The sequence below is a fragment of the Psammomys obesus genome, unplaced genomic scaffold, assembly GCF_907164565.1.
Source record: "Psammomys obesus unplaced genomic scaffold, mPsaObe1.curated_primary_1811, whole genome shotgun sequence".
NCBI lineage: Eukaryota > Metazoa > Chordata > Mammalia > Rodentia > Muridae > Psammomys > Psammomys obesus.
In genome coordinates, this window is record NW_026596040.1 from 4,647,077 (window position 1) to 4,670,257 (window position 23,181).

The 23,181-nt window shown below is 46.5% G+C and overlaps 1 protein-coding gene across 3 annotated transcripts in view; it reads right to left on the reverse strand.

Moving 5' to 3' along the window:
* The window catches only part of Ppp2r2b (protein phosphatase 2 regulatory subunit Bbeta), a 393,858-nt gene that overhangs the window by 20,287 nt on the left and 350,390 nt on the right, over positions 1-23,181 (reverse strand). For all 3 annotated transcript variants that reach the window (XM_055622592.1, XM_055622593.1, XM_055622594.1), the window contains one exon: positions 22,111-22,275. In XM_055622592.1, coding sequence (XP_055478567.1) covers positions 22,111-22,275 — 165 coding nt within the window. The remainder of the gene's footprint in view (positions 1-22,110; positions 22,276-23,181) is intronic.

The following is a 23,181-nucleotide window of genomic DNA, read 5'->3' on the forward strand; positions in this document are numbered from 1 at the left end:
ACAGGAAGCTTGCTGTGTTCCTCCTTATTCTTGTGACCAGAGGTCTGGGTCAGCCCTCATTAGAAAACGTGCTCCTTTTTTCTGTGGCAGATGGAATACTGGCACTCCAGACTCTAAGATATCCGTATTTGCATCCCTTGAAGTTGTACTATATTATAGACAAGGACAATTAAGGCTGTAAATAGACAGAGTTTAAGTTGAGAGGGTGATCTGGGTGTAGGGGACCACACTTGGAATGCCAGCACTTGGGAGAGGGAGGTAGGAGTTCAAAGCCAGCCTGGGTTACAGAGTGAGACCAAATTTAAAACAATGAAAGCACATGTGCACACACACACACCGACTGACCAACCAACCAACACTACAAGAAGGTGAAATTCTAGAACCCCGGAGGCTGTGGTGGGAGGATTATGAGTTTCAGAAAACTTATCTCAAAAACACCTTGGTTCGGCCCAACTGGGTTCGAGTCAGACTTGATGTTTAGAACTTTGTTTTCTACTCCCTAGGTTCACTAAACCTGTGATCATTTTGGATAGCAGCAATAGGATGCTGAGTCCTTCCACCCATATCAGCAGCAGAGGGAGGGGACAACAGTTCACATGCTCTCCTCAACTTCATTGCTGCCCCAGTTTCCCTGGGTCACCTCTATTCCTCCTCTTTCTCTGGGTACTTGAAGAGCCTACTCTCTAAGCAGCTGTCTTGGCATGGCTGGGAGCTGCAGAACCATCCTTCATTGCCCTCTGCCTCCTTTCCATTGCTATTGCTAAGCTCATGATCTGATAGAACCAACTGGACCAGAAGCCAGGAGCTTCAGAAAGCAGACCAACCACCGAGACTGTCAGAGTTCAGTGGGAGAGCATGAGACTGCACACCGCCCAGCCATGTGCCAGATGAGTGATCCCAAAGCAAGGCTCCTCCCTGCTCAGATGCTGCAGACAGTCCCTGCTGTCCACAGATAACAGGCTTTGTCAGCATTTCTGCACCGTTCTCTTGGGTTCCAGCACTCCACTTCGAGCTCTCTGGTCTACCCCTCATCTGCTCCAGGGCCAGGCAGAGAGTGGACAAGGTAGAAACACACAGACACGCGGCAGAGACGGTGGGGCTGCTCGATGAGTGTCTACAGCCCACACAAATGGCAGGAGGAGTGTGAGTCACACTGTCACATCTGTAAGTCAGCTTGTCTCATCTGAGATGTCTATGTTATTTGGGGGAAGTCTTGATTAAAAAAAAAAACATGTTAGTTACTAACTTTAACATAATACTAAGGGTGTGATAAAATGTAAGTCCCCTGGAGCCACACGAGCTCCAGCTTGTGACCTATGGTGAACAGGCTTTCGAGGAGCTGTGGAGGTTTATGTAGCGTGTGCACAGTCTCTGACTTTATCCTTGCTTGTTTCCGCATCTGCCTTTGCTCTCCTGCTTCTCCCACTTGAGAGTCAACCTTCAGGGCCTTCCTGAACCACCCTAATGCCTATGTTATCTCTTCCCTAACTTACAGGTAAACTTGGTGTACGTTCAAGCTTGTATTTGTGTGTACATGTGCACTCTGTTTAAGGGGTGTGTGGGAGTGTGGGGTGTGTACGGCACAGGTCTGCTCATGTGGGTAGAGGACAGAGGTCAATGTCAGATGTCTTTGTCGTTCTCTACCTTATATTTTGAGAGAGTCTCTCATAGAACCCAGCGCTCGCTTACATAGACACTGGCTGTCCAGTAAGCTCCAAAGATCCTGTGTTGGGATTACAGCGTGTGACATTGTGCCAGTGCTGGTGACTAGAACTCGGGTCCTTGAGTTTGTTCAGCAAACACTTAACAACTCAGCCACCTCCCTGCTGCTCTTCCTGCTATTTTCAAAAAGTCTGTATTTGTTTTAGCTTCACAAGAAGTTACAAAGTTCCAGGTCAGAGAACCGGCTTCACAGAAAGCAAGCACCACTGACAGCAACAGCCCCCGTCACCTGCTGGGTGTGGCACAGAGGCAGAATCCTCTCTACTTCATAGCTGAGGAAAAAGGATGGAGAGACGGGGGCCCCACAGGACCCTGTGGTCCCTGAGTGTGTGCCTTCAAGGGCTCATTAACTCTGGGGGTGGAACTTGCTTTTGTAGTTGCCTCAGCCGGAATCTATGATCTAAGGAGAAGGGAAATGAGACCCTGTGCTTGGCTTAGCACTGGCTGTCAGTCTAAAGCTTGCGTCTAGGCTAGTGTCCACAGAGAAGTTCATTAACTGTGAGCCTGTTTGTCATCCTTTTGTGAAGAATAGTCATTTATTAGGTAAGCAGATCTGGTCTCTTTTTGCGAGCTGCCGTTCTGGAAGGCTATTGATTGGGGGGGGGGCGGGGAGTCTTCCGAGCACATTTTCTCCAGCAGGCAGCAGCGATGGGATGTGGCTCCAGTCCAGACAAGATGATGAGTTGGCAGTGGGGGTCTCGACAGGAGCCTAATGAAGAAATCTGCTGACGGGCAGGCCTGGCTTTACGAGGGCTCATATTGGTCTTTCACTCCATTATACCCCTCTCCCCTGTAAGGCTAGTGAGGCGAAGGGTGTCCGTGGGCCCTATGCCTCTCTCTCTCTCTCTGCAGGACTGTACTTTCCTGAGACCAGAAGCTCCAGGATCATGATGGCAGTGTCCTCAAGTCCTTGGATTTCCTCCCACACATCACAGTTTGGAGACTCAGGCCTCTCAGCTCCACCCTCTTTCCTCTCAGAAAGAGTTCTCTTCACTCCCTCCTCTGTCTCTGGTAATTTGTTCCCAACAGGAAGCTTCTTGCAGCTGTTCCGAGAGCAGCCTCAGCCCCCCTAGGGAGTCTCTGCCCAGGTGGAGGAGATGGCGAGCGAGTGGCCCGTTATTAGGGGTGGTCGCTGGGAAGCTGGTTGTCATGGCACCATGGCGGCTAGGACCGCACTCTCAAGCTGTTCCCAGTTTCCCAGGGTTTATACATAATCATTGCTAGGAGAGGCAGACACACAGGGGGGAAGAGAAGAGCCACATCCTGCTGACAGCAATCTCCTTGCAGACGCTGGGAGCAGTTCACGCTGAGCGGGGCAGTCCTTCTCGGCAGGGGACAAGGAGGCCCTATGAGCTGCTCACAGGACCACTGCCTTCCCATGGCTCCTGAGTGGTGCTTGTGTGTCGCCAGAGCTGATTGTCTACCACGGTACATTGTTACTAGTGTCTGGTAGTGTCCAAAGCACACCGAACTGGTGGAGTTACTGAAGGAAAACTCTAGTGCTGTGTCGGAGGAGGCAGGGGACTGTCCTGTGTGGCAGGTCATGTGTTAAACTCTTATGCAGGCATAATAAGGAGGCTCAGAGACTTGCCTAACATTGGTCATTGGCCAAAAAGTGAATAGAGCATTGACCACAGCCCACTGCTCTTTCCTTTGATGATGCTGAGAACAGATACTTAGGCACTCCATATCTTGCAGAGAGAGGGGGGGAATGGTCTCAGAAAAATGAACTAATATCTAAGCCTTAAAGCTTGGATAAATAGTCACACAAATGCCTCATTATCTGTGTGTTTTCATCAACCACAGTTAACAAGTGGAGCCATCTCTTTGTGGAATTAACATAATGCCTCAGGGGAGAACACTCATCAAATTCACTAAGCTCCTACTACCTTCAGGGCTCTTCTACAGCTCTAGACACACCTTCATCATAGGCTCTTCTTTCCTTTCCTATGTTACTTTTGCTGTTGCTGTGAGGAAACACTTGACCACTGTGGGGAGGAAGGAGTTTGCCTCATGGTTTGGCTCATCATGGTGGGAAAGGCACAGTGCTGAGAACATTTGGCTGGGACTTCTCACATCTTTATGGGTCAGAAAACAAGGCAGGAAACGGTACCCAAATAGCTTCTTCTATTTCTTTTGATTCAGCTGGGGACTCTAATCCTTCCCAAGATAACCACTCCTCGATGAATATATCTGAGCAGACTGCTACAGACAAACCCAGAGGTTTCTAGATTCCATCGTATTGACAGCAAAGAGCGCCATACATTCCAATTTAACTCTTGACCTAGCCGGTGTGCTTCGATGCACAGAGGACACATCTTACAACCTCCACAAGAAACAAAAGCTTTCTCTTTCAATTGGCACTGTTGTTCACACACTCCCTTCAGTCATGAGCCAAGCCCTCAGCAGGTTCCTCAGAAATGAATCCGTGTTGTGTTGAGCTGGGCATGACGCTACATGCTTGCAGTTCCAGTGCTTGAGAGGCAGAGGGATCAGGAATTTAAGGCCAGCATTGATTGCATAGCAAGTGTGAGGCTAGCCTGGATTATAAGGGACCCGACTTCAAAAACTGGAACCAACCAACCAAACAATAAAACCTACAATGTACTGATTTTCCAGGAGTCAGACTCTTATACAAAATGCTTGTGCTATCTCTAGCTTTCTTAGGTACCTGCCTTACCTAGTTACATCTCAGTCCTAGTAGAGAGTGAGAGTGAGAGAGAGAGAGAGAAAGAGAGAGAGAGAGAGAGAGAGAGAGAGAGAGAGAGAGATGGGTTGTTATAATGTCATTTCTATTAGTGTTCAACCATGGGTTTTAGACATTGGTTTGAATTTAGCTTTTGGCCCTTTTTAAGTAACTTGCTTTTCTGAGCCCTGATTTTCTCATTTTTATCTTTGACTTCATGGACTTCTGTGAATAATCACCACGTACTAATAAATGCTGAGTGTTTACTAGGATCCAGGCATTATTTCACTGATCCTCATGGCAATCTGGTAATGTAGACTCCAGTACTGACTTCAGTTTGCACATGTAGACAGTCACTCGGGTTTGGAAAAGTTAAGCATAAGAAGGACAAGTTACCCACTTTGTTTGGCTTCACCCCAGAACCAACACTAATAACCCCTATGGCGAGCATATCTATTATCTTCATTCTCATTAAAGCCAGGTTTCTAAGCCGCAGGATTCTCATACACAGTGAGAGCTGGCCTTTGAGATTTATCTTACAAGACTCAACAGAGCACAAGGAAACCACCGTCCAGCCAGTAGTTGTTGAGTAGATTTAAATTTCTCTAAAACATGAGAGCCTTCTTAACATCAGGTGCTGCCCTTCCAGCTGCACCCCCCAACTGCCCATTGACATCCTTTCTGCCCAGAAACCATAACTTTCTTCTGTGAACTTCCAGATCAATGTTGTCAAGATCTGTTTAGGACACAAAAGTCAATGCAGAATACCATACGATATGTTGATATTAATACAGATGACAGAAATCCACCATCTCTCCTAGGCACTGGGTATGTGTAGAACACCATGAAAACACCATTACAATCAATATCAAGTAAGCCCCTAACAAACATTTCTTTTGATGTTTATTTTCCTAAAAAGAAGCAAAATAAATAAATAGTCGAGGAATGGAGCAGTTTGACTCTCCAAAGAGTCTAACACCAGACAGTAGACTCTCTTCTGGTGTTCTTGCTGCTTTGAGCAAAGGACTGCCAACTGAACACACAGCCGAGTACCTTTTATGTCAGTACCATCTGTTTTGAACACTCTACTTTTGAACTCCTTAAGGAAACAACATGATAAGAACAGCTGCTTGCTCCAGCTCCTCAAGGAGCATCACTAGCCTAGACTATTTCAAATGGTGGTTTAGAGTAGACTTTCTGCTTTTATAAGCCTCAGTGAACTCTAGGTGACCTTGCAAATATGACTACCTAGGTCAGAGGAAGCACTTCCTGTTTACCTAGCAGATGACTGTTGTGTTGGTACAAAAGGAAGAATGCTGTGATTGGTCCAAACACAAGTGTTTATATAGATGAAAAGTTTGCTTCAGCACAAACACCCCCTTCTGTCTAAGTGGGATTTTCAGACTGAATGAATGGAAGATAACTTTCAAAACTGCTCACCATCAGTTTTTTTCTTAAGTGGTCCTCCCTTTTCCCTTCCTTTCTTCTCTATTTTCTCTTTATGTCTTTTTTTTTTTGTACTGGATTAAATGTAGATCTTGCATCCTAGGAACGTGATCTACTACTGAGAGATGGTCTCATTCCCTTCAAGTGTTTCCCTGTCTTCCTCTTTTTCTTTCTTCTTTCTTCTTTTTCTTTCTTTCTTTTTCTCTCTCTTTATTCTTTCTTTTTCTTTTTCTTTCTCTCTTTCTCTCTTTCTTTTCTCTCTTTCTTTCTTCTTTCTTCTTTCCTTCCTTCCTTTCTTCCTTCCTTTCTTTCTTTCTTTCTTTCTTTCTTTCTTTCTTTCTTTCTCTTTCTCTTCCTCTCTTCTCTCCTTCCTTCCTCTTCCAGTAGAACAGACTGCATGGTACTCCAAAGAAAGAAATGGTAGCTAAGGTAGTAACAGCCAAGTGGCCAATAAATGTACTAAATGTCTGGCTACTTGATAGGCACAGCCATGGAGAGCGTCAGAGGCGTAGAATGGACCACATGGCCTTGAGAGTACCAGGAGCAGAGCCATAGGAACCACTGAGAGGCCTTGACAGTAGCAGAGTCAAAGCCAAGAGATCGGCAGTATAGCAATAGCACAGAGGCAGGACTGATAGCAGTCACAGGGTTGGCACAACTGCAACTGAAACGGTAGATGCAGCAGCAGGTCATTAAGGGTCAAGGGTTAGACACCCTTGGCCCAAGAACAGTAACAGTGGCTGCCATCAAGGATGGAGGAATCTTAACTTCCAAGGCCTGCACAAGAGCTCAGACGTGTTAAGGTCTTAGGACCTGTGGCTTAAGACCTTACTGAGAATTGAAACACAAAAGGGTGTTCCCTGCTGCTGCTCTTGCTTGTCTGCTGGCACTGATGTCAATTGCTTAGGGACACAAAAGCTTCCAAGAGCAGCAAAGAAGAGAGTTTCTGCCTTCAGTACAACTATCAAGTAGAGCAGGAGGATGCCAGGCCAGTAACAGTCCCATTCTTTTTTTTTTTCCTTCAAGATAGGGGTTCTCTGTGCAATGGCTGTCCCGGACTCACTTTGTAGACCAGACTGGCCTCAAACTCACAGAGATCCTCCCATGTCTGTCTCCCTGAGTGCTGGGATTACACGCATGCGCCACCATGCCTGGATAACAGTACCGTTCTACAGTTATGCATAACCTTGCATCAAATAATAATTTTGTATGAGTCTACTGTGGAGCCATGGGATGACTCAGTGGGTAAAGGTGTTCGCCATAGAGCTATCTATCCCTGGATCATTAAAAGTGTGAGGGGAGAACCCATTCCCCAAAGTTTTCCGCTGACCTCCATACACTGATGTGGCATTAACATGTGGTTATGCACACGCATGCATGCATGTACACACACATGCAGTTCAAAACGTAAAAAAAAAAATAGACTTTATTGCATAGGTTAGTAAACCTTTCAAGAAAGCTCGTATGAGAAAAGTTTAAAATAGAAATAGTTCTGAGTCTGAGATTGTTTGATTGTCCCGGGAACTGGAAAATGTTATACACAACACCTCTATCACATCCTTCGCTCAAGAATCAACACTATTAAATGAATGCAGCAATGAAACAACTTCTAACAACGTACTGTTACACCTGCAGAGCAATACATCGCTCAGCCCTCAGCACAGAGGCCTCCTTGTAATAGATGGGAATGAACACAGAGACCCGCGACTGGACACTGTGCCGAAAGAGAGAGACTTCAGAGCACTAGGCCCCAAAAGGGTTACCTTCATCAAAGCCCTCCCCTCGGGACTCAGGGATCTATGCAGAAGAGGGGGAGGAGACACTGTAAGTGCCAGGGGTGGTGGTTGTAAGGAAATGGTGGTTTGCAGACTCGACAAAGTCGATGCACTTATGACCCCACAAAGACTGTGATGGCACGTGCAAGGCACGCAGAAGCCCAAGCCAGAGGAGGGATATCCTGAAAGGGTTAGGCTAACTTTGTAACCTATATATCTTCTAAAGCCTATAGTTTTGAGTTTTAGGTCCAGGTTAAGCTAAAGCCTCTTAGTACCTTTCCAGAGAATGGAGGAATGTGACCCTATCTGTGAGGACAGATATAAAAAAAGCAAGCAAGCAATGACCTTCACTCAGCAAAAAGAACAACCAGACCCTTGTCTTCAAGATAGTGTTTCCTAGCAATGAACTCAGATGGCCTCAATCCTTCTTCTGAGTAGCTCCTGACCTCCAGCCAAATCTTTAAGGATGAGCTAACCACCCCACTTTCAATTGCAGCTGCGTCCACACTTGGCAGAACTGGTCAAGCTTGAGCACCTAAGACTAACCAATTATCTTACTTTGTAGTTTCCTCATCCAATCCTAAATTGCCGAAACTGCAACTTCAAATTTCCCGCAATTTTTCTTTTAAAAACCTAAAGCCTTTGTCTCCCGGGGCCACTCTTTGCTGACCGGCAGGGGTGACCCCATTGCACAATGGTTAAATTAAACCTCTTGCTTTTGCACTGAGTTGCGTGGTCTGTGAGAGTTTCTGGGAAGGTCGCGATCTTAAACTCCTGAGCTGTGAGACCCCAGGTCTTACAATCTCATCACAGAAGAGGGAGAACAGCACATAATCTACCTCGCTGGGAAGCTATTTACTTCTTCTGGGAGAAAGAAGAATAGTCTTTTCTGACAGAACCTCACTGGGTAGGTATAAATTGTACTCCAAGGTAGGCTGTGTGCTCAGGAGCAGCTGGCCAACACAAACTGGCCTCCATGATCTTTAGTGGCTTACAAGAATAGCAGCATTGTTTTTCTTTCTTCTTTTTTTTTAAACAAGAGAAATAATGTGAAATTGAGTAGGCATGGGGGTGGGGAGCGTCTTAGAGGAGAAGGGGGATGGGACAGAATACAATAATATATGCTGTATGAAAGTCTTGAGTTAAAGAAAGGGTCACCACTATGATATCACAGGGCACCTGACATTTAAGCTCACACCATTCATTCTTAAGCTAACCAGTGTGGTTTAGTGTCCATGCGGCACCAGGCTCTGTCTCTGGTCTCTAATATGAGTAACTTCCCCGGGGCAGCAAGGATGCACTGGACTAATATCAGCTCATAATTTTGTGGTCCAGTAATGACAGGGGCACAGGAGATCACAGGCGATACGACAGGGATAAAGGCACGCAGGGTCTATTTTTCCCTTCAATTATTTCTCCCTATGTGCTGGGGAGTCGCCTCAGGGCGACTCGAGCACTCCCCCATGAAGTCACATATGCATCTGGTTCGGCTTGCACACTTTTGTTTTGCAAGACAGGTTTTGCGGTGTAGCCCTGGCTGTCCTGGAACTTGCTCTGTAGACCAGGCTGGCTTTGAACTCATAGAGATCTGCCTGCCTCTACCTTCTGAGCATTGGGATTAAAGGTGTGCATCACCACTGTCTGGAGCTTGCACACTTTTAGTCAGCATCTGCTGTCCTTGACACTGGCAAACAAAATTTCATGTTCAGCTTAAAATGAACTTTATGTCAGAAACACTTCATAATTTCCTGTCCTGCGTTAGCATATGCCTTTCTATCCCACCACACTCGGTACAACAGTGTTAATATCTGCTTTGATTTCCACACTCCCCACCCCCCGAGCTTAATGATCCCATTTTTCCCCCCTCACATGTAACTTTTCAATTGGCAACTTTGGCTCAATGCAGGGATTTTCAAAAGCCATTGTAATTTCAGGATGTCCTGGCTGACCCCAGGGCTAAGGATGGCCATAGAAAAGACAAATCCCATTGAAATGCGTATTCTGAGGTTACAGATAGAACAGGGGGGATCGTATGAGCTTTGTGGGGTGAGCATTGCCTGCCCTCTGTTGCCTCTGGTCTGTGCTTGGTGTCCTCACAGCAATGCAACAGATAAAGGACTTGCAAGATGGGCTGAAAGCCGTTTCAGTGGATGGCAGCACTCGAGTTTCAGTTATTGATGCCACCTGCTGAGCTGTCAAAATAGAATTATGTGAACCATACAGGGGCTTGAATTAGCCGATATATTCAACACAGGTCAATTACACACAGAAGATATGCCCCTTTCTCCACCTTTCAGTGCCCACAAGTACGGAGGATGTTGTTATTCATCCTTCAAAGTACGAAATAGACCAGATCACTGCTAACGTCCCAGTCTTCCCCGAATCTTGACTTTTCCAGCTACACAAAACTAAAAAGAAATAAACAATCACCGTCCCCCAACCAGAAAACAAAGACACATAAGCAGGCACAGCGGCACATACCTGTAACCCTAGCCCGGTGCAATGGCACACACCTGTAATCCCAGTATTCATGGAGGCAGAGCCTGGATGATCTAGGTGAGTTCGAGGGCAGCCTGGTCTACAAAGTGAGTCCAGGACAGCCAAAGCTACCCAGAGAAACCCCGTCTGGAAAAACCAGAGGAGGAAAAAAAAGTTTCCATTAAGATCAGTGAAGATAAAAGATGAGGAGGGGCTGCCAATATTTCTTAGCAAAGTTTATCAATGCAAACATTTTATGAGATTTTTTTCCCCATGAATCTTAGAATTTATGAACTCCCCCTCCAATCTCCCCTCTCTCTAATCTGTGCAAATCCATCAGGTTGTCCCTTTACTTCGACCTGCACGAAGACCAAAATACTTGGGTACATCCTTGGTTCTCTGCATGTATGTGCATATACACGCTTGCGTATGTGCCAGAGGACAGCCAGCCTGCTGGAACCACCCACCTCATTTTTGAGTCAGAATCCCTCCCTGGCCTGGAACTTGACAAGTAGGTTGGACTGGCTGGCTAGTGAACCATGTCTGACTTTAAAAATATATATATATATTTATTATTTATGCAGCATGCTGCCTTCATGTGTACCTGCGCACCACATTTCACTATAGATAGTTATGAGCCACCATGTGGCTGCTGGGACTTGAACTCAGCACCTTCAGGAAGAACAGCCGGTGTTCTTAACCTCTGAGCCATCTCTCTGCAGATCAGACTCACGACTTCATGCTTTCAAAATTGCAAACGCTTTATTGCCCGAGTCATCTCCTTAGCCGCCTTAGCCTTGGTTCTTGACCTCACCCTTCACAGACAGCTTACAAAGAGCCCTGCTATTTTACACCCCAGGCACAGCTCCAAATCATGCAATTTGACATCTCAAGAACATTTTCTTTTCCTGGTGTTCACTCTTTCTCCTGATGCTTCCTTCTTAAATGGTCACAGATGCCCATCTTACTCCTTTCCTAAAACCTTCCTAGGTGTCCCTGTCCCTATAATAATAACATTGAAAGTCCTCACCATGGCCTATAGGGTACCATGTTGATAAACTCCCATGTCCTGTGGGCATCATACGGCCTGAGGGGTAGCAGGTGTGCAAAGGGGAGTTTGAATGTGGCTCCTCATGTGCCCTGTGCCACCAGCTCCCCTCAGCTGCTCCTATAACAGAACGGCCAGCCCCTTTCATCAGCACAGTTCTACCGAGAACCTCTGCATAGCTGCAGTGTCTGCGTCAGGGACTCTCTTCACCAAGTATGTTTGTCCCGGTGACTGCTGTTTGATTCCTTTTCCTGACCGCATGGGTGGAAGGCTCTATCATCTTAGCACTGGGCAGCCATAAACAGTCACTGAGTACACTAGTAACTGATGGTCACTGTTTCACAGACTCCTCCCAGGACTCAAGTTATCTTGCATTTTCCCAGCTTGTGAAAGCATTGAAGCTTTTGAAATCATAGCCCAAGGTTATTGCCAGGTTTTTTTTTTTTTTTTTTTTTTTTTAACTGCTTTCAGCAGTGCCTAGGAATCTATTCTAACCTGAATGTCAGTTAAACATGGTAAAGCGGGCCCTTTTCTTCAGCACTTTCTGCCCCCTCCATCCCTCTGTCCTCTCTCCCTCCCCAGGAGATTTCTAACAGGGCCTCCCACTTGCTAAGAACATGCTCTATCACTAACATAAACCCCAGCTGCAAGGAATGCACTCTCAAAGTTAGAAATGAATGAAGCCAGTCAGCTGCTCCTTTACGTGAGCCTTCCTAGCTCATCAAAGAGGAGCACCAGATGCAAACTATCATATTTCATTTGCCCCTAGAGGATTGTTCAGCACTATGTTATGAGCCCAGGGAGCCATAAACAGAGTTTAGCCATAAGGGAGGTCTGACTTGGGGGGGGGGAAACAAAACAGATCAGTTAACACATGGCATTAAGTGTTCAGAGAGGACATTTAAACCGCCTTGGGAGTCCAGGAAGCCTCTTTGGTAGAATGTGCCTTAGCTGAAACTTGAGGTATATGGTGAGCAGAACATTGGCCCCAAGGATAGCTACATCCTAACTCCTGCAATCTGTGGACTCCTTCCATGACAGAAAAGGAAACAAGGATGGACGAGATTATGGCTGCTTGTTAGCTGACCTTAAAGTGAGATTGTTCCTCTTCATTGACCTCATACAAACATAAGAGTCCTTAAAAGAGGAGGAAGAGGCAGAAGAGGAGGCAGGGGTGTGATGCCAAGTTCTCATTTCCCTGTGACTGGATTCTCAAAGCCTGAGAGGAGGTTTAGTCCCTGGAAGCTGAAAAGCTCAAGAAAATCAGTTCTTTCCAGAATGTCCTATGGGAAGGTAGTCTAACTTTAGCCAGTCAAACCGGTTAGATATCTGGACTCCAGAATGGCAACATGACAACTATGTGAGGTTTAAAGCCTTTGGGGCTGTGAGGTTATTGTTATAGCTTTTAGGAAGTGCTGGGTTTCCTGACATGCCTCTGGCAGAAAGGAATGGGCTACTTTAAGAGCCTGACAGCATCAGCTAATACATTTGAGACCCAGGGACCCTCTGCAGAAAAAAAAAATACCTGCCAGGTTGTCCCCTGATTCTGTCTTCCTTGAGCTGCACTATGGATGCTTGCCTGTGCCTTTGATTGGTTAGTAACAGCTTGTCACAAATGACAGTGGCCTAGAGATGTTCTAGGGCTAGAGCCACTTACGACCCTTCTCATCTTGCATAAGGAGTAGGTGGGGGAGGCTGAAGCCATGGGCAGGTGGTAATTTCAACCTCTACTGCTTACCCAAGACCCTGAGCAGAGCAGTGGGGAGGACCTAGGACAGCGTCAATTGTTAATGAATGACACTCGCCTCCAAAATTAATAAGCTTTCTAGTACTTAGGAAAATCCACTCAACTGCAGTCTCCAGGATGACTAATTGACAGAACTGCTAAATTAATCAAAAATGGAAATGAAGACAGAAGAAGGGGGAAGGGATTCTATTTTTACTCAGATGTGGATCTTGTCTTCTCTGCAGTTAATTGCTGCTAAGCTTGAATGGGGTAGACATTGTGAGTGTCTCTCTCTCTTTCTCTCTCTCTGTGTATTCTGTTTCATGTAGCTTTGCTGTTTGGCTTTTCTCCAGGTTGGGTGTGTGTCCCTGTATGTTTGTAATCCTGTCATCAGGAAAAAGCATTTTAATAAGGGGCTTTGTTTCTCTACCCTAACCAAGCGCTCCTACAGTAAACAATGTTAATTATGCCCAGATTGATACTGAACCCCTTTTGGAGGCTTTAGCATGAATCACAGCTGCAGTTATAGTTGACACCTTTGGACACATTCCATAGGACCCTGGGGATGGAGACACAGGTTTATTAGGGGATCGACTGGCTTACAGAATCTGGGTTTGGCAATTATGTTTGGGATGAGAATGGATCTCACATCCTGTGCAGATCTGACTTTACAATGCAGCCAGAAATGGTCAGATTAGAGCATGGGGCTGAGGTGAGTAGTATAAATTGTAGACCCATGACATTATCATTCTGGATACTAGAAAACAATCATGTACTTTTCCTGTCAAATGTGCAGGGCAGCAGTGAATTCTTGGCGAAAGCTGACAGACATAGGTTCGAGTCTGCCTTTGGCCCTGGAATTGGGGACAAGTTTCTTCATCTCTTTTATCTGTAAACCAGGGTACTAATGCCAATCTGTGTGAGAATTAAATAAGACATAGAATATTTCAAGACAAACAACTAATTCTTCTGCATGCCTTCCACCTTTGGAGGAAAATGAAATTTCTGTTTTGTATTTTTGGGTTAGGCATCGAGCTTGGCTGTGTTTTCACCTGCTCTTTTCTTAATGAGGCTATACACTAAAAATATCTCACGGTTTAGGCCTGAAGTACAGTCACCTTTATTTCCTCAATACAAAAAGGCCCAATGGTCCTTAGACATAGTCCATGCCAGACAGACACATTTACATGCCCTGCAGGACTAAGGGCTGAATAGAAAGTCAGACATGGTGGTATACAGAGAAAGAAATTCCTCTGGTTTTGATTTGGGCTACAGCCTTGCCCTTGTGAAAGGGCACTTGGTAAAAAGGACCACAGATAGCTGTTGGTGGAGCCTTCAAGGGGACTGGTGCTGTAAGTTTGCTCCCCTGCTACTGTGGAGAGGCATGCTGGCTCTCATCTAAGTCCCTAGTGCAAGTCAAATCCCTCCCAACATGGTGGGGTCACCAGAGGCCTGAAGGATGGAGGCAAGCCTGCCCAAACCACAGTGGAGCAGCAATTCAGGACCTTAACCTGCATCGGTAGGAAGTAGGCATCGCATGATTGATTTCACTCAGCGGATCTACACCACAACACGTCAGGCCGTGCACTTTTCCTTTAACTAATAGTGAAAGGCTGCCACAGGACCAAATCTCACGATCACGTCCCTAGTCTCATCTTTGTTGGTATCACAGAAGCATTTGAAAGCATTGATGCTAGCGTCTTTCTATGCCATTCTCCATGCATTGCTTACACACTTTGATTTCCTCTTACCTTCCCTCCCCTCCCCGGAAGCTCACCTCCTACTTTCTTCTCTGTACTCCATTGTTAAGTGTTAATATCCCATTTGGCCTTGGTCCTGGGCCTCCACTCTTCTCTACCCACACTGTGTCTCTTTAGTAGAATCATTCTGTCTCACAGCTTGAAACACCACCATTTGCTTATGGCTTCTCACTTTTATACTTGCAGGATAATGTCTTTCTGAGATTTCACATTGGTGTCTACAACTGACCATTAGACTTCTCTAATTGGATGACTCATAGACATCCCTATCTGAAGGTGGCCAAAGAAGCAGGCTTAGCCTTTCTACAGCAAAGCAGTTCCTTTGCCAGCCTCCTCGCTTCACTATCTTTCCACTGTACCATAAGCCGAATCAATGCATGACTTAAAGTTTCTCCCTTTCCTCTGCCTCACCATTTCAAGTCTCTCAGCAAGCCCTCACAGCCTTACCTACAGGAAGGCCACACCTGTGCCCCACTCCTTTGTCAGAGTGGCTATCATTCCTCCTGATACCACAGAAAGAGTCCCCAGTTGCTTGCCTTGCTCCTCAGCTGGCTGTCCCATTGTTGAGAAGTCTCTTAAGGCTATAGACATTCCAGCATAGCAGTGCTTTTCTCTCTTGAGTGTGTGTGTGTGTGTGTGTGTGTGTGTGTGGTATTCATCTGTATGGGGGTACTGCATATGAATGCACATGTGTGAAGCCAGAGGTTGGCAATGGGTACCTTCCTCAAATACTCTTCACCTTATCTGTTGAGGCACGATCTCTCAATGAACCTGGAGTCCATTGAGTCAGCTAGTGTAGCTGGCCGACATGCTCTGGGGTTCTCTGTCTCTGCCTTCTGAGGGTGGGGATTGCAGGCAGGGTGACATGCCCACCAAGCATTTACATGGGTGCTGGGGATATGAAGTCCAGTTCTCATGCATGGGTGGGGACAACTTTACCCAAGGAGCCATCTCCACAGCCCAGCCAAGTCTTTTTTCATGCTGAGATACATTCCAAGAAATGCACTTTTCTTGGAAGATGATGGATAAGATGTCAGTAGGTGATTTAACTTTAGGGGACACTGTCACTGACCAAAAATGATCTTTTGTAACAGGAGGCTATATTCTCTTCCTGCTACTTTGTCCTACTTGGAATGACATCCATGGGCTTTTCTCACATTGCACAAAATATGGCTCATAGCCCATACTTTTTTTTTTGCCTCCCTTTCCACACTCCTCTCTATATAATTATCCCTATCCTCTAGTCCTTGGCTTATTTTCACAGGTGTTCCTGAGCTAGGATCTTTACCACTACTGGATTCTTGCAATAATTCAGCTCTGGTTCAGCTCCACCCCAGCTACTCTCTGTATTATTTTCTACTGCTTGCACCACTGTCTGAAAATTCATACTTATTTTTTTTTGAATGTACTTATTTCCTTGCTTTACAGAATATCACTTTCTGGATAGCAAAAGAGCCAGAAGACGTTTAATAGGTCTTAGCTGAATAAGTGATTCCTGGTGTCCTGACAAATTAGAGTAGAGACATGGACTGAGTTCAAGCATCCAGCCCATCCCAGTGCGGCCTGTTCAGCTCTTGTCCCATGGAGCTCTTGTAGCAGGAATCTGACGCTTTCTGCCAGGTGGTAAGGGTGGAAAGAGGGCACAGTCACAAGGCTCGCCCGGCCCCTACACAAAGTGAGCACACAGTATGGCCCTTATCAAGAGCAGCGGGGAGATGGACAGAGAACCGAAAGGCCAGAATGGGAATTGCACAGGCCTGGAACAAACCATAGCCATGTTGGTTTTCTAGTCCACATAATTATATCACTTTCTTTCTTCTCTGATTGAATAATGGTGACGGGTTCCTCACTGGGTTGGCCTGGGGATGAAATCGGCCCACACTTGCATGTTTGGCTGGCTTTATAGGCATTGTAAAACATCACAGAGATGAAAAAACATTACACATTGTAAAACACACAGAGAGGTGATTACAGTTGGTGACAATAGTACTTCTATTATTACTACCTCTCCTCCTAGATTCACTTGTAAAAAACAAGACATGCCCAGTAGGGAAAAGATGGAGGGGGGGGGGCTGGAGAGGGGGGGGGGGAGAACCTTCATTTTACATCATGTTTATGTGTCAGACACTATTCTGTTTCTGCATTTAATCCTCTAAGTGCCTACAAGGAAAATATGGCCACTGGCCACTTTTTACAGGTGAGTGAACTGGGACACAGAGAGGCCACCTGCTCAAGAGTGCTCAGTTTGGCTACTGTGACACTGGCTGATATTGCCACCTGGTCTTCCCTGCACATCTTATTCCAGTCTGAGCTCACTTGCTGCTGTTTGGAAGGAAAAAAGAAGAAAGCTTCCCTGGGCCACGTGTGTAGGGAAGGACAGGCTGGTCCCCATGCCACTCGGCACGCCTCCTTTATCTATGGTGGGCATCTGTGTGTGCAGCGAGTGTCGCTTTTCCCTGCAGAGCCCACTGGAGTTAAGGCACCCTGGGTGCTCCCCTTTATTCACAGACTGTCTCTAAATGATACAAGTAAAGCTACAACCTAGGGTCAATCTAGAAACCAGGCCCACAGTCCATGTCTTCCACATCTTTCCTTGCAGGTAGTCTCTGATGGTCCCTGGGCACAGTCAACCTCACAGTCATACATTGAAGGTTTTGCATCCTGCTTGGCTCGCCACAGGCAACTCACTTGTTCTCACCCTCAAGTGCATCCACAGGACCCTAGAAAGTAAATTCTGCACATCCCTTCAAAGTGCCTCATTCCCACTGGTGGATTTCTTTGCTTCTCTAAATAAAAGTTTAAATTGTATATGCTATATATATCAAAGACTTATTTTAAGACAAAATTCTTTATGATTTTCCATTGGCATTTCTTTTTTTCTTTTTAGCTTTTGAGACAAAGTTTCTCTGTGTAGCCTTGGCTGTCCTAGATTAGCTATGTAGACCAGGCTAGCCTTGAACTCACAGAGATCTGCCTGCCTCTGCCTCCTTGAGTGCTAGAATTACAGGCGTGCACCACCACACCTGGCTTTTTTTATTTTATTAAGAACTAAACTCAAACTCTACTTATTAGCACTGAAGAGTGACTTTTGAGTAGGAAGCAGACTTAGCTCAGAACCTCTCAAAGGAAGCAAAATCTTCGGAGGAAAATGGCTTCAGCACCACGGAAAGTTCCCCGACCGCCTTCTCCCAAAAGCCAGGATGGTGGCTTTTGAATAGCAAGGTTTCAAAGTACAGTTCTCGTGGTCCTGTTCCTTTAGTCCTCTGTCTACGCCACACTTAAAGAGCCACACTTAAGGGCTGGAGAGATGGCTCAGTGGTTAGGCGCACAGTCTGCCCTTCCAAAGGACCTGGGTTCAAGTCCCAGCACCCCATGGCAGCTCACAACTGTCTGCACCACCAATTCCAATGAATCTGACACCTTCACATTAACACACATAAAATAAAAAATTAAATAAATTAAAAAAAAAAAGAGCCACACTTAGAACACCCACTCTGTATGTACACTGTGTGAACCTTGTGTCAGGGACATTTTTTTTCTGTCCTTACTGCCAGGAGGGAAAGCAATGACTTGCAGGAAGGAACAAGATGAGGACAGGAGGCTTCTAGGCCTGAACACTTGCAGAATTATTTATCGTTCCTTCCTGAAGGGACTAAATTTTGCCACCCCCAACTAACATGCAAGATAGTTTTTGTCCCCGTGCCTCCTCCGTAGAGAAGTGGGATTTTGGATACAGATGCACACAAGAAAGAGGGTGTGTACACACAGGGAGAAGATTGCCTTCTTTAAGTGAAGGCTGTGACCAGACTAGCCAACCCTGCCAGCTGACATCTTTCTGAGACTTTTGAGACAGAGGCTGGTCTGATGGCTTGGCTGTTAAGAACGCTGCCACACAGGCCTGAGAACCTGTGCTTGACTCGAGAGTGCACATGAAAACACAGGATACAGCGGCATATGTCTGTAATCCTATTTCTGTTGGGAAATGGGAGGCTTCGATGGGAGAATTGCCTGGGACTTTGCAGGATAACTAGACTGGAGTACAGAGTATGGCAGAAGCAACAGGAGAAACCCTAGAACAAAAGTGGAAGGAAGGAGAGAAGTGACTGCTGAAAGTTTTCCACTGGCTTTCTCATGAGCTTAACGTTTAGATTAATAGAATGAATAAGGATACGGTACTTGCAAGCCTGCATCCACACACAGGACCGGAATAAGAAACTTGAAATTGGAAACAGAATTGTGACACAGTAACATTTTGCTGTCTAAGTGGCTCAGAGGTACTTTGTTAAAACATCCTTGGTAAGTGAAGATACCTTCTCTTATAGCTCTTTGTGCCATTCTTCCTTTCTCTTTCCCACAAGGGTTCAGTCTGGCTCCATGACAAGTATATAATAACTGAGGGTCATGGTGGAAGAGTGTTCCAGGCAGAGAAAGACCTTATGCAAAAACCCTGAGGCAGGAAGGGGCTAAAGATGTTGGAGTTCCTGAAGCAGCCCAGTGTGGTTAGGTTCCCTGGAGCCTAGAGGGTGGAGACAGGGACAGGAGGCAGTCCCTGCTGGTGGTGGACAGGAGTTCAGGCTTTAACTCTTTCCATTTTAGGCTGGCATTGGTATTACCTGGCCATTTTTCTTCACCCATTCCCCAACACGTGTGTGTGGAAAGAGACAAGCAGGAGCCAGCCCAGCATAGTGTTGCTCCCTTTGTTTCAGGCGCCTCAGACTAAAAATGCAAACACCTCGCCACCGCCAGAAGCGAAGGGGGGAAAAAATCAGAAAAGAGAGGGAGAGGACAAATCATCCCTTCCAACCCCTGCTGAGCATGCAGAGTGAGGGACATATGGAAATTAATATATTCAGCTCTGATAACACGGTTTTCCTCGGCGTTTTGATTAAATGCCGACGATTATTAAATACGCTCCTTCTAGGCGCTCATCTCCGAAAGCCAATGTTGCTTTTCATTTTGAACTCTGATGAACTGTCTCATGCCACTCACACGCCTCAGCTGAGCCTTAGCCGAAGGTGGGCTGGCACTGGAGGTGGATGGAGAAAAATCAATATGAAATGTCAGGCGGGAGGGAGGTCAGGACATGGGCCTCCCAGCTGGCAGGAGCTGGGGCCGGGTGGCTTTGGAACAAAGGGAGGTGTGCCTTGAAGAAGGTCAGCCTTTTGGCTCAGTCAGGAAAATGAATCTATTTCTTCTTAATTAGGTTAACAGGCTGGCGCCTTGCAATGGTGGGCAGGGCTGGGGTTGGGTGGTAATGGGCAGGTTTGAGGAAGGCTTGCTTCCTAGCTTCCGGGTCTCTCGGGGGAACTGCTCTATGAACTTTGATCTTGTCAGGGTGTGTGGCACGAGGGCTGTATGAAGGAGCATGTCCTTGGGGAGACTTCCTGCTTCCGTGTGTATGGATGACCCTTCCCTATTCTCCTCGGTCTTTGCATGTCAGAACAGCAATCATGGCCTGGCAAGGTCCCCATGATGCTAACTCACAGCACACCAGGCCGCTCTTTGATGCTGCTCAGTGCTCTGTCTGTGAGTCTCTAACGAAGGCAGGTGTCTTTACTCTTGAGCGTGCTTAATTTTCTCTGTCAACTTGACTGTCACAGGTGCTCACATACTTGCTCTGACATCCTGGTGTTTCTTCCAGGGTGTTCTGGGATAAGTTTAACATTTAAATTGATAAACTGAATAAATATTGACCTCTTAATGGGGATGAACCTCAGCCAATGAGGTGAAGGCGTGGTTGGAAGAAAGAGCCTGTCCTTTTGTGAGTGACAGAGTCTTTCTCCACCTGACTGCTTTGGGGGTGGGGGGTTTGGGATGATTTTTACCCCTTTGGTGTTGTTGAATTGAGACACTTGGATCTTCAGCCTGGTGGCCTGTGAAACAGAAGGACATCCCCTCTCCCAGAACTTTAGCTTGCTGACGGCAGATCTCAGTGGGCCAGTTCCTTATAATAAATCTCTGCATACACAGCGCCCATCCTCCCCCCATCTCTGCAGGACCTTGGCTAAGAGAGTGAGCTCTAAGAGACAGAGAGATGAGCATCTGCTTTTGCTCATCCTTGTTTCTCCCGAGTTGGATACAGTGCCTAGCATATGGTATGAAGTCGGCGAATATGAATTAAATTATGAATAATGGAAAAGAATAGTGTTCTAAGTACCTTACAGCAGCAGGCCTGGGGGGTTGGAGGACTGGGGTAAACATTCTGGTTGCCATCTATTACTCCCTCATGCTCAGAAGATGCTAGAAGTCATGTGTATGCATGTAACAGTGTTGATCTCTTCTTCCCACTTGCCCTGTGGGGTCTGTGGGGGCTCAGGAGGATTGCCTGGGGTCACAAAGTCACCAAGGAACAGAGCTTAGCTGTGCTCCCCAAATACTGTCCTAAACCATTCTCATTCTAAAATCTTTTAAGGCCTTGACCATTCTCCAGCTTTAGTTCTGGGCTCAGCCATTTTCCTAGTCAGTTCATGGTTCATTCCTCTGCATTCTAGACTCATGTTGGCCTTGCCCAACTCCAAAGCCCAGACTAGTACCTACTGCACTGGTTGTGGGGACACCAGGGCATCTTTCAGCCCCTCTGGAATATCTCTAAGTCAGTGGTACTCCTACCTTGTTCCATCTTCACGTCCCAGAGAGAACCTGTGCCTCGAGGCAGCTCATGTTAGACCACAGTCAGCATAGCATGTCCCAAACTGGACACAAATGCTTCATGCCTCGTATGATCCGCAGCAGTCCCCATCCCACTTGCCATTCATGTCAATCATTGGGCGTGCCTTCTTTTCCCTCTTCCTTCCCCTAGCCCTACATTTACCCCTGCCTCTTCTGATAATTCTAGTGGCTCTCAACCTGTGGGCTGCGACTCTCTGGGGGTGGGGGAGTGTCACATATCAGATACCCTGACTGTCAGATATTTACATTACAATTCATAACAGTAGCAGAATTACAGTTATGAAGTAGCAACAACAACAACAAAAATACTATGGTTGTGGGTCCCCACAACATGAAAAACTAAAGTAAAGGGTCACAGCATTAGGAAGGTTAGAACCACTGTCCTATCCCTTCCTCATCCCCTCTATATCCTCACAGTCCTGCAAATCCGGTTAATTCCGCTGCCAAGATCTACCTGCTGCCGACCATGCCATCTGACCTCCTTGTCCAAACCACCCTTTAACGGTCTCTTTACTGTTTCCCTGGCTGCTCCTTGGGGTCGTCTTCCTCACAACAGTGAGTGATCGCCATACAGAATTCAGACCAGCTCAGTATCAGCCAGTTGCTGGCAGGTTTGCATGGTAGCCTTCTCAGGAACATTAAATGTGGGGCTGACTCCCACATCAGCTTAGCACCGGTGATTTCTTTACTCCCAGTGTGAAATGAGATGAAACCCTGCCAGGGCTCCATACTCTTTCTTGCATGTCAGACGCCAGGGCAACCCCCACCCCCACCCTCATGGCCCCTGGGCTGATACTCACACTTGGTGTGCCTATCACACAGGGCAGAGGCCCGCATGTCACACAGCCGGATGGTCCCCTTACTGCTGCTGTATACGAAGGTGTTGCAGTGATGGGGGTGGAACTCAGCCGCTGTGATCACCTCCGTGAGCTCCTCCATGTTGGCTGGCTTGATGTCCACGATATCTGGCACAGACGAGTCAAGGAAGAACCAGGAGAAGGGAGTAGAGCTTGGGGCATTAGCAGCTCTCGCTACAAGTGCTACGAGAGCATTTATCACACACAGGGGGATTTCACTGGAAAGCTGTTAGCAGAAGAGCAGGCAGCAGTGATTTCTGGCAGCTGAGGCTCAGGGATAAAAGGGAGGGGATGGCCGGGTAGTCAGAGGTAGTGTTGGAACTTAGGTCTAAGTTGACTCTAATTACCGAACCCAGGAAGCTGAGGCTACAGGTTCAAGTGCAGCCTGGGCCACACTGTGAAATTCTATCTCAATGAACTTAGGTGTTCCCGACTCCTCATCTCAATTCCATCTTCTGTGACATGTAGAAGGCAACTTCATATTTGCCCATGAGATCACTCAAGAATGTTTCCTATTCTATAGCAACAGGAGGGGCCTAGCTAGGCCCGCTCTGGCCAAACTATTCAATTCGAATTCTTACAGGGATTCCTGGGCTGATAAATTTCATCTGCAACAGGATGCAAATCTTCTCCCACAAAAGATCTGTGTAACAACAGCAGCTGCTACTCAACGAGGGTTTGCTAAAAGGCCTCTCAGCACATATATCCTGAATTTTGATTCATTTAACCCTCACGATATGAATAACACATTTACCCTCATTTCCAGGGGTGCAAGGAGAGGTTCTGTGAGCATTCAAGAAGTTTCCTCAAGAGACATGGCTAATGGGCTGGGAGACACTCAGTAGGGGAAGGTGCTTGCTGCCAGGCCTGATGGCATTAGCTTGATCTCTGGGACCCAAGTAGTAGAAAATGACCAACTTCCACAAGCTGTCTTGTAACTTCCTCCAGTGTGCTGAGGAACACATTCACCTACACACACACACACACACACACACACACACACACACACAATTT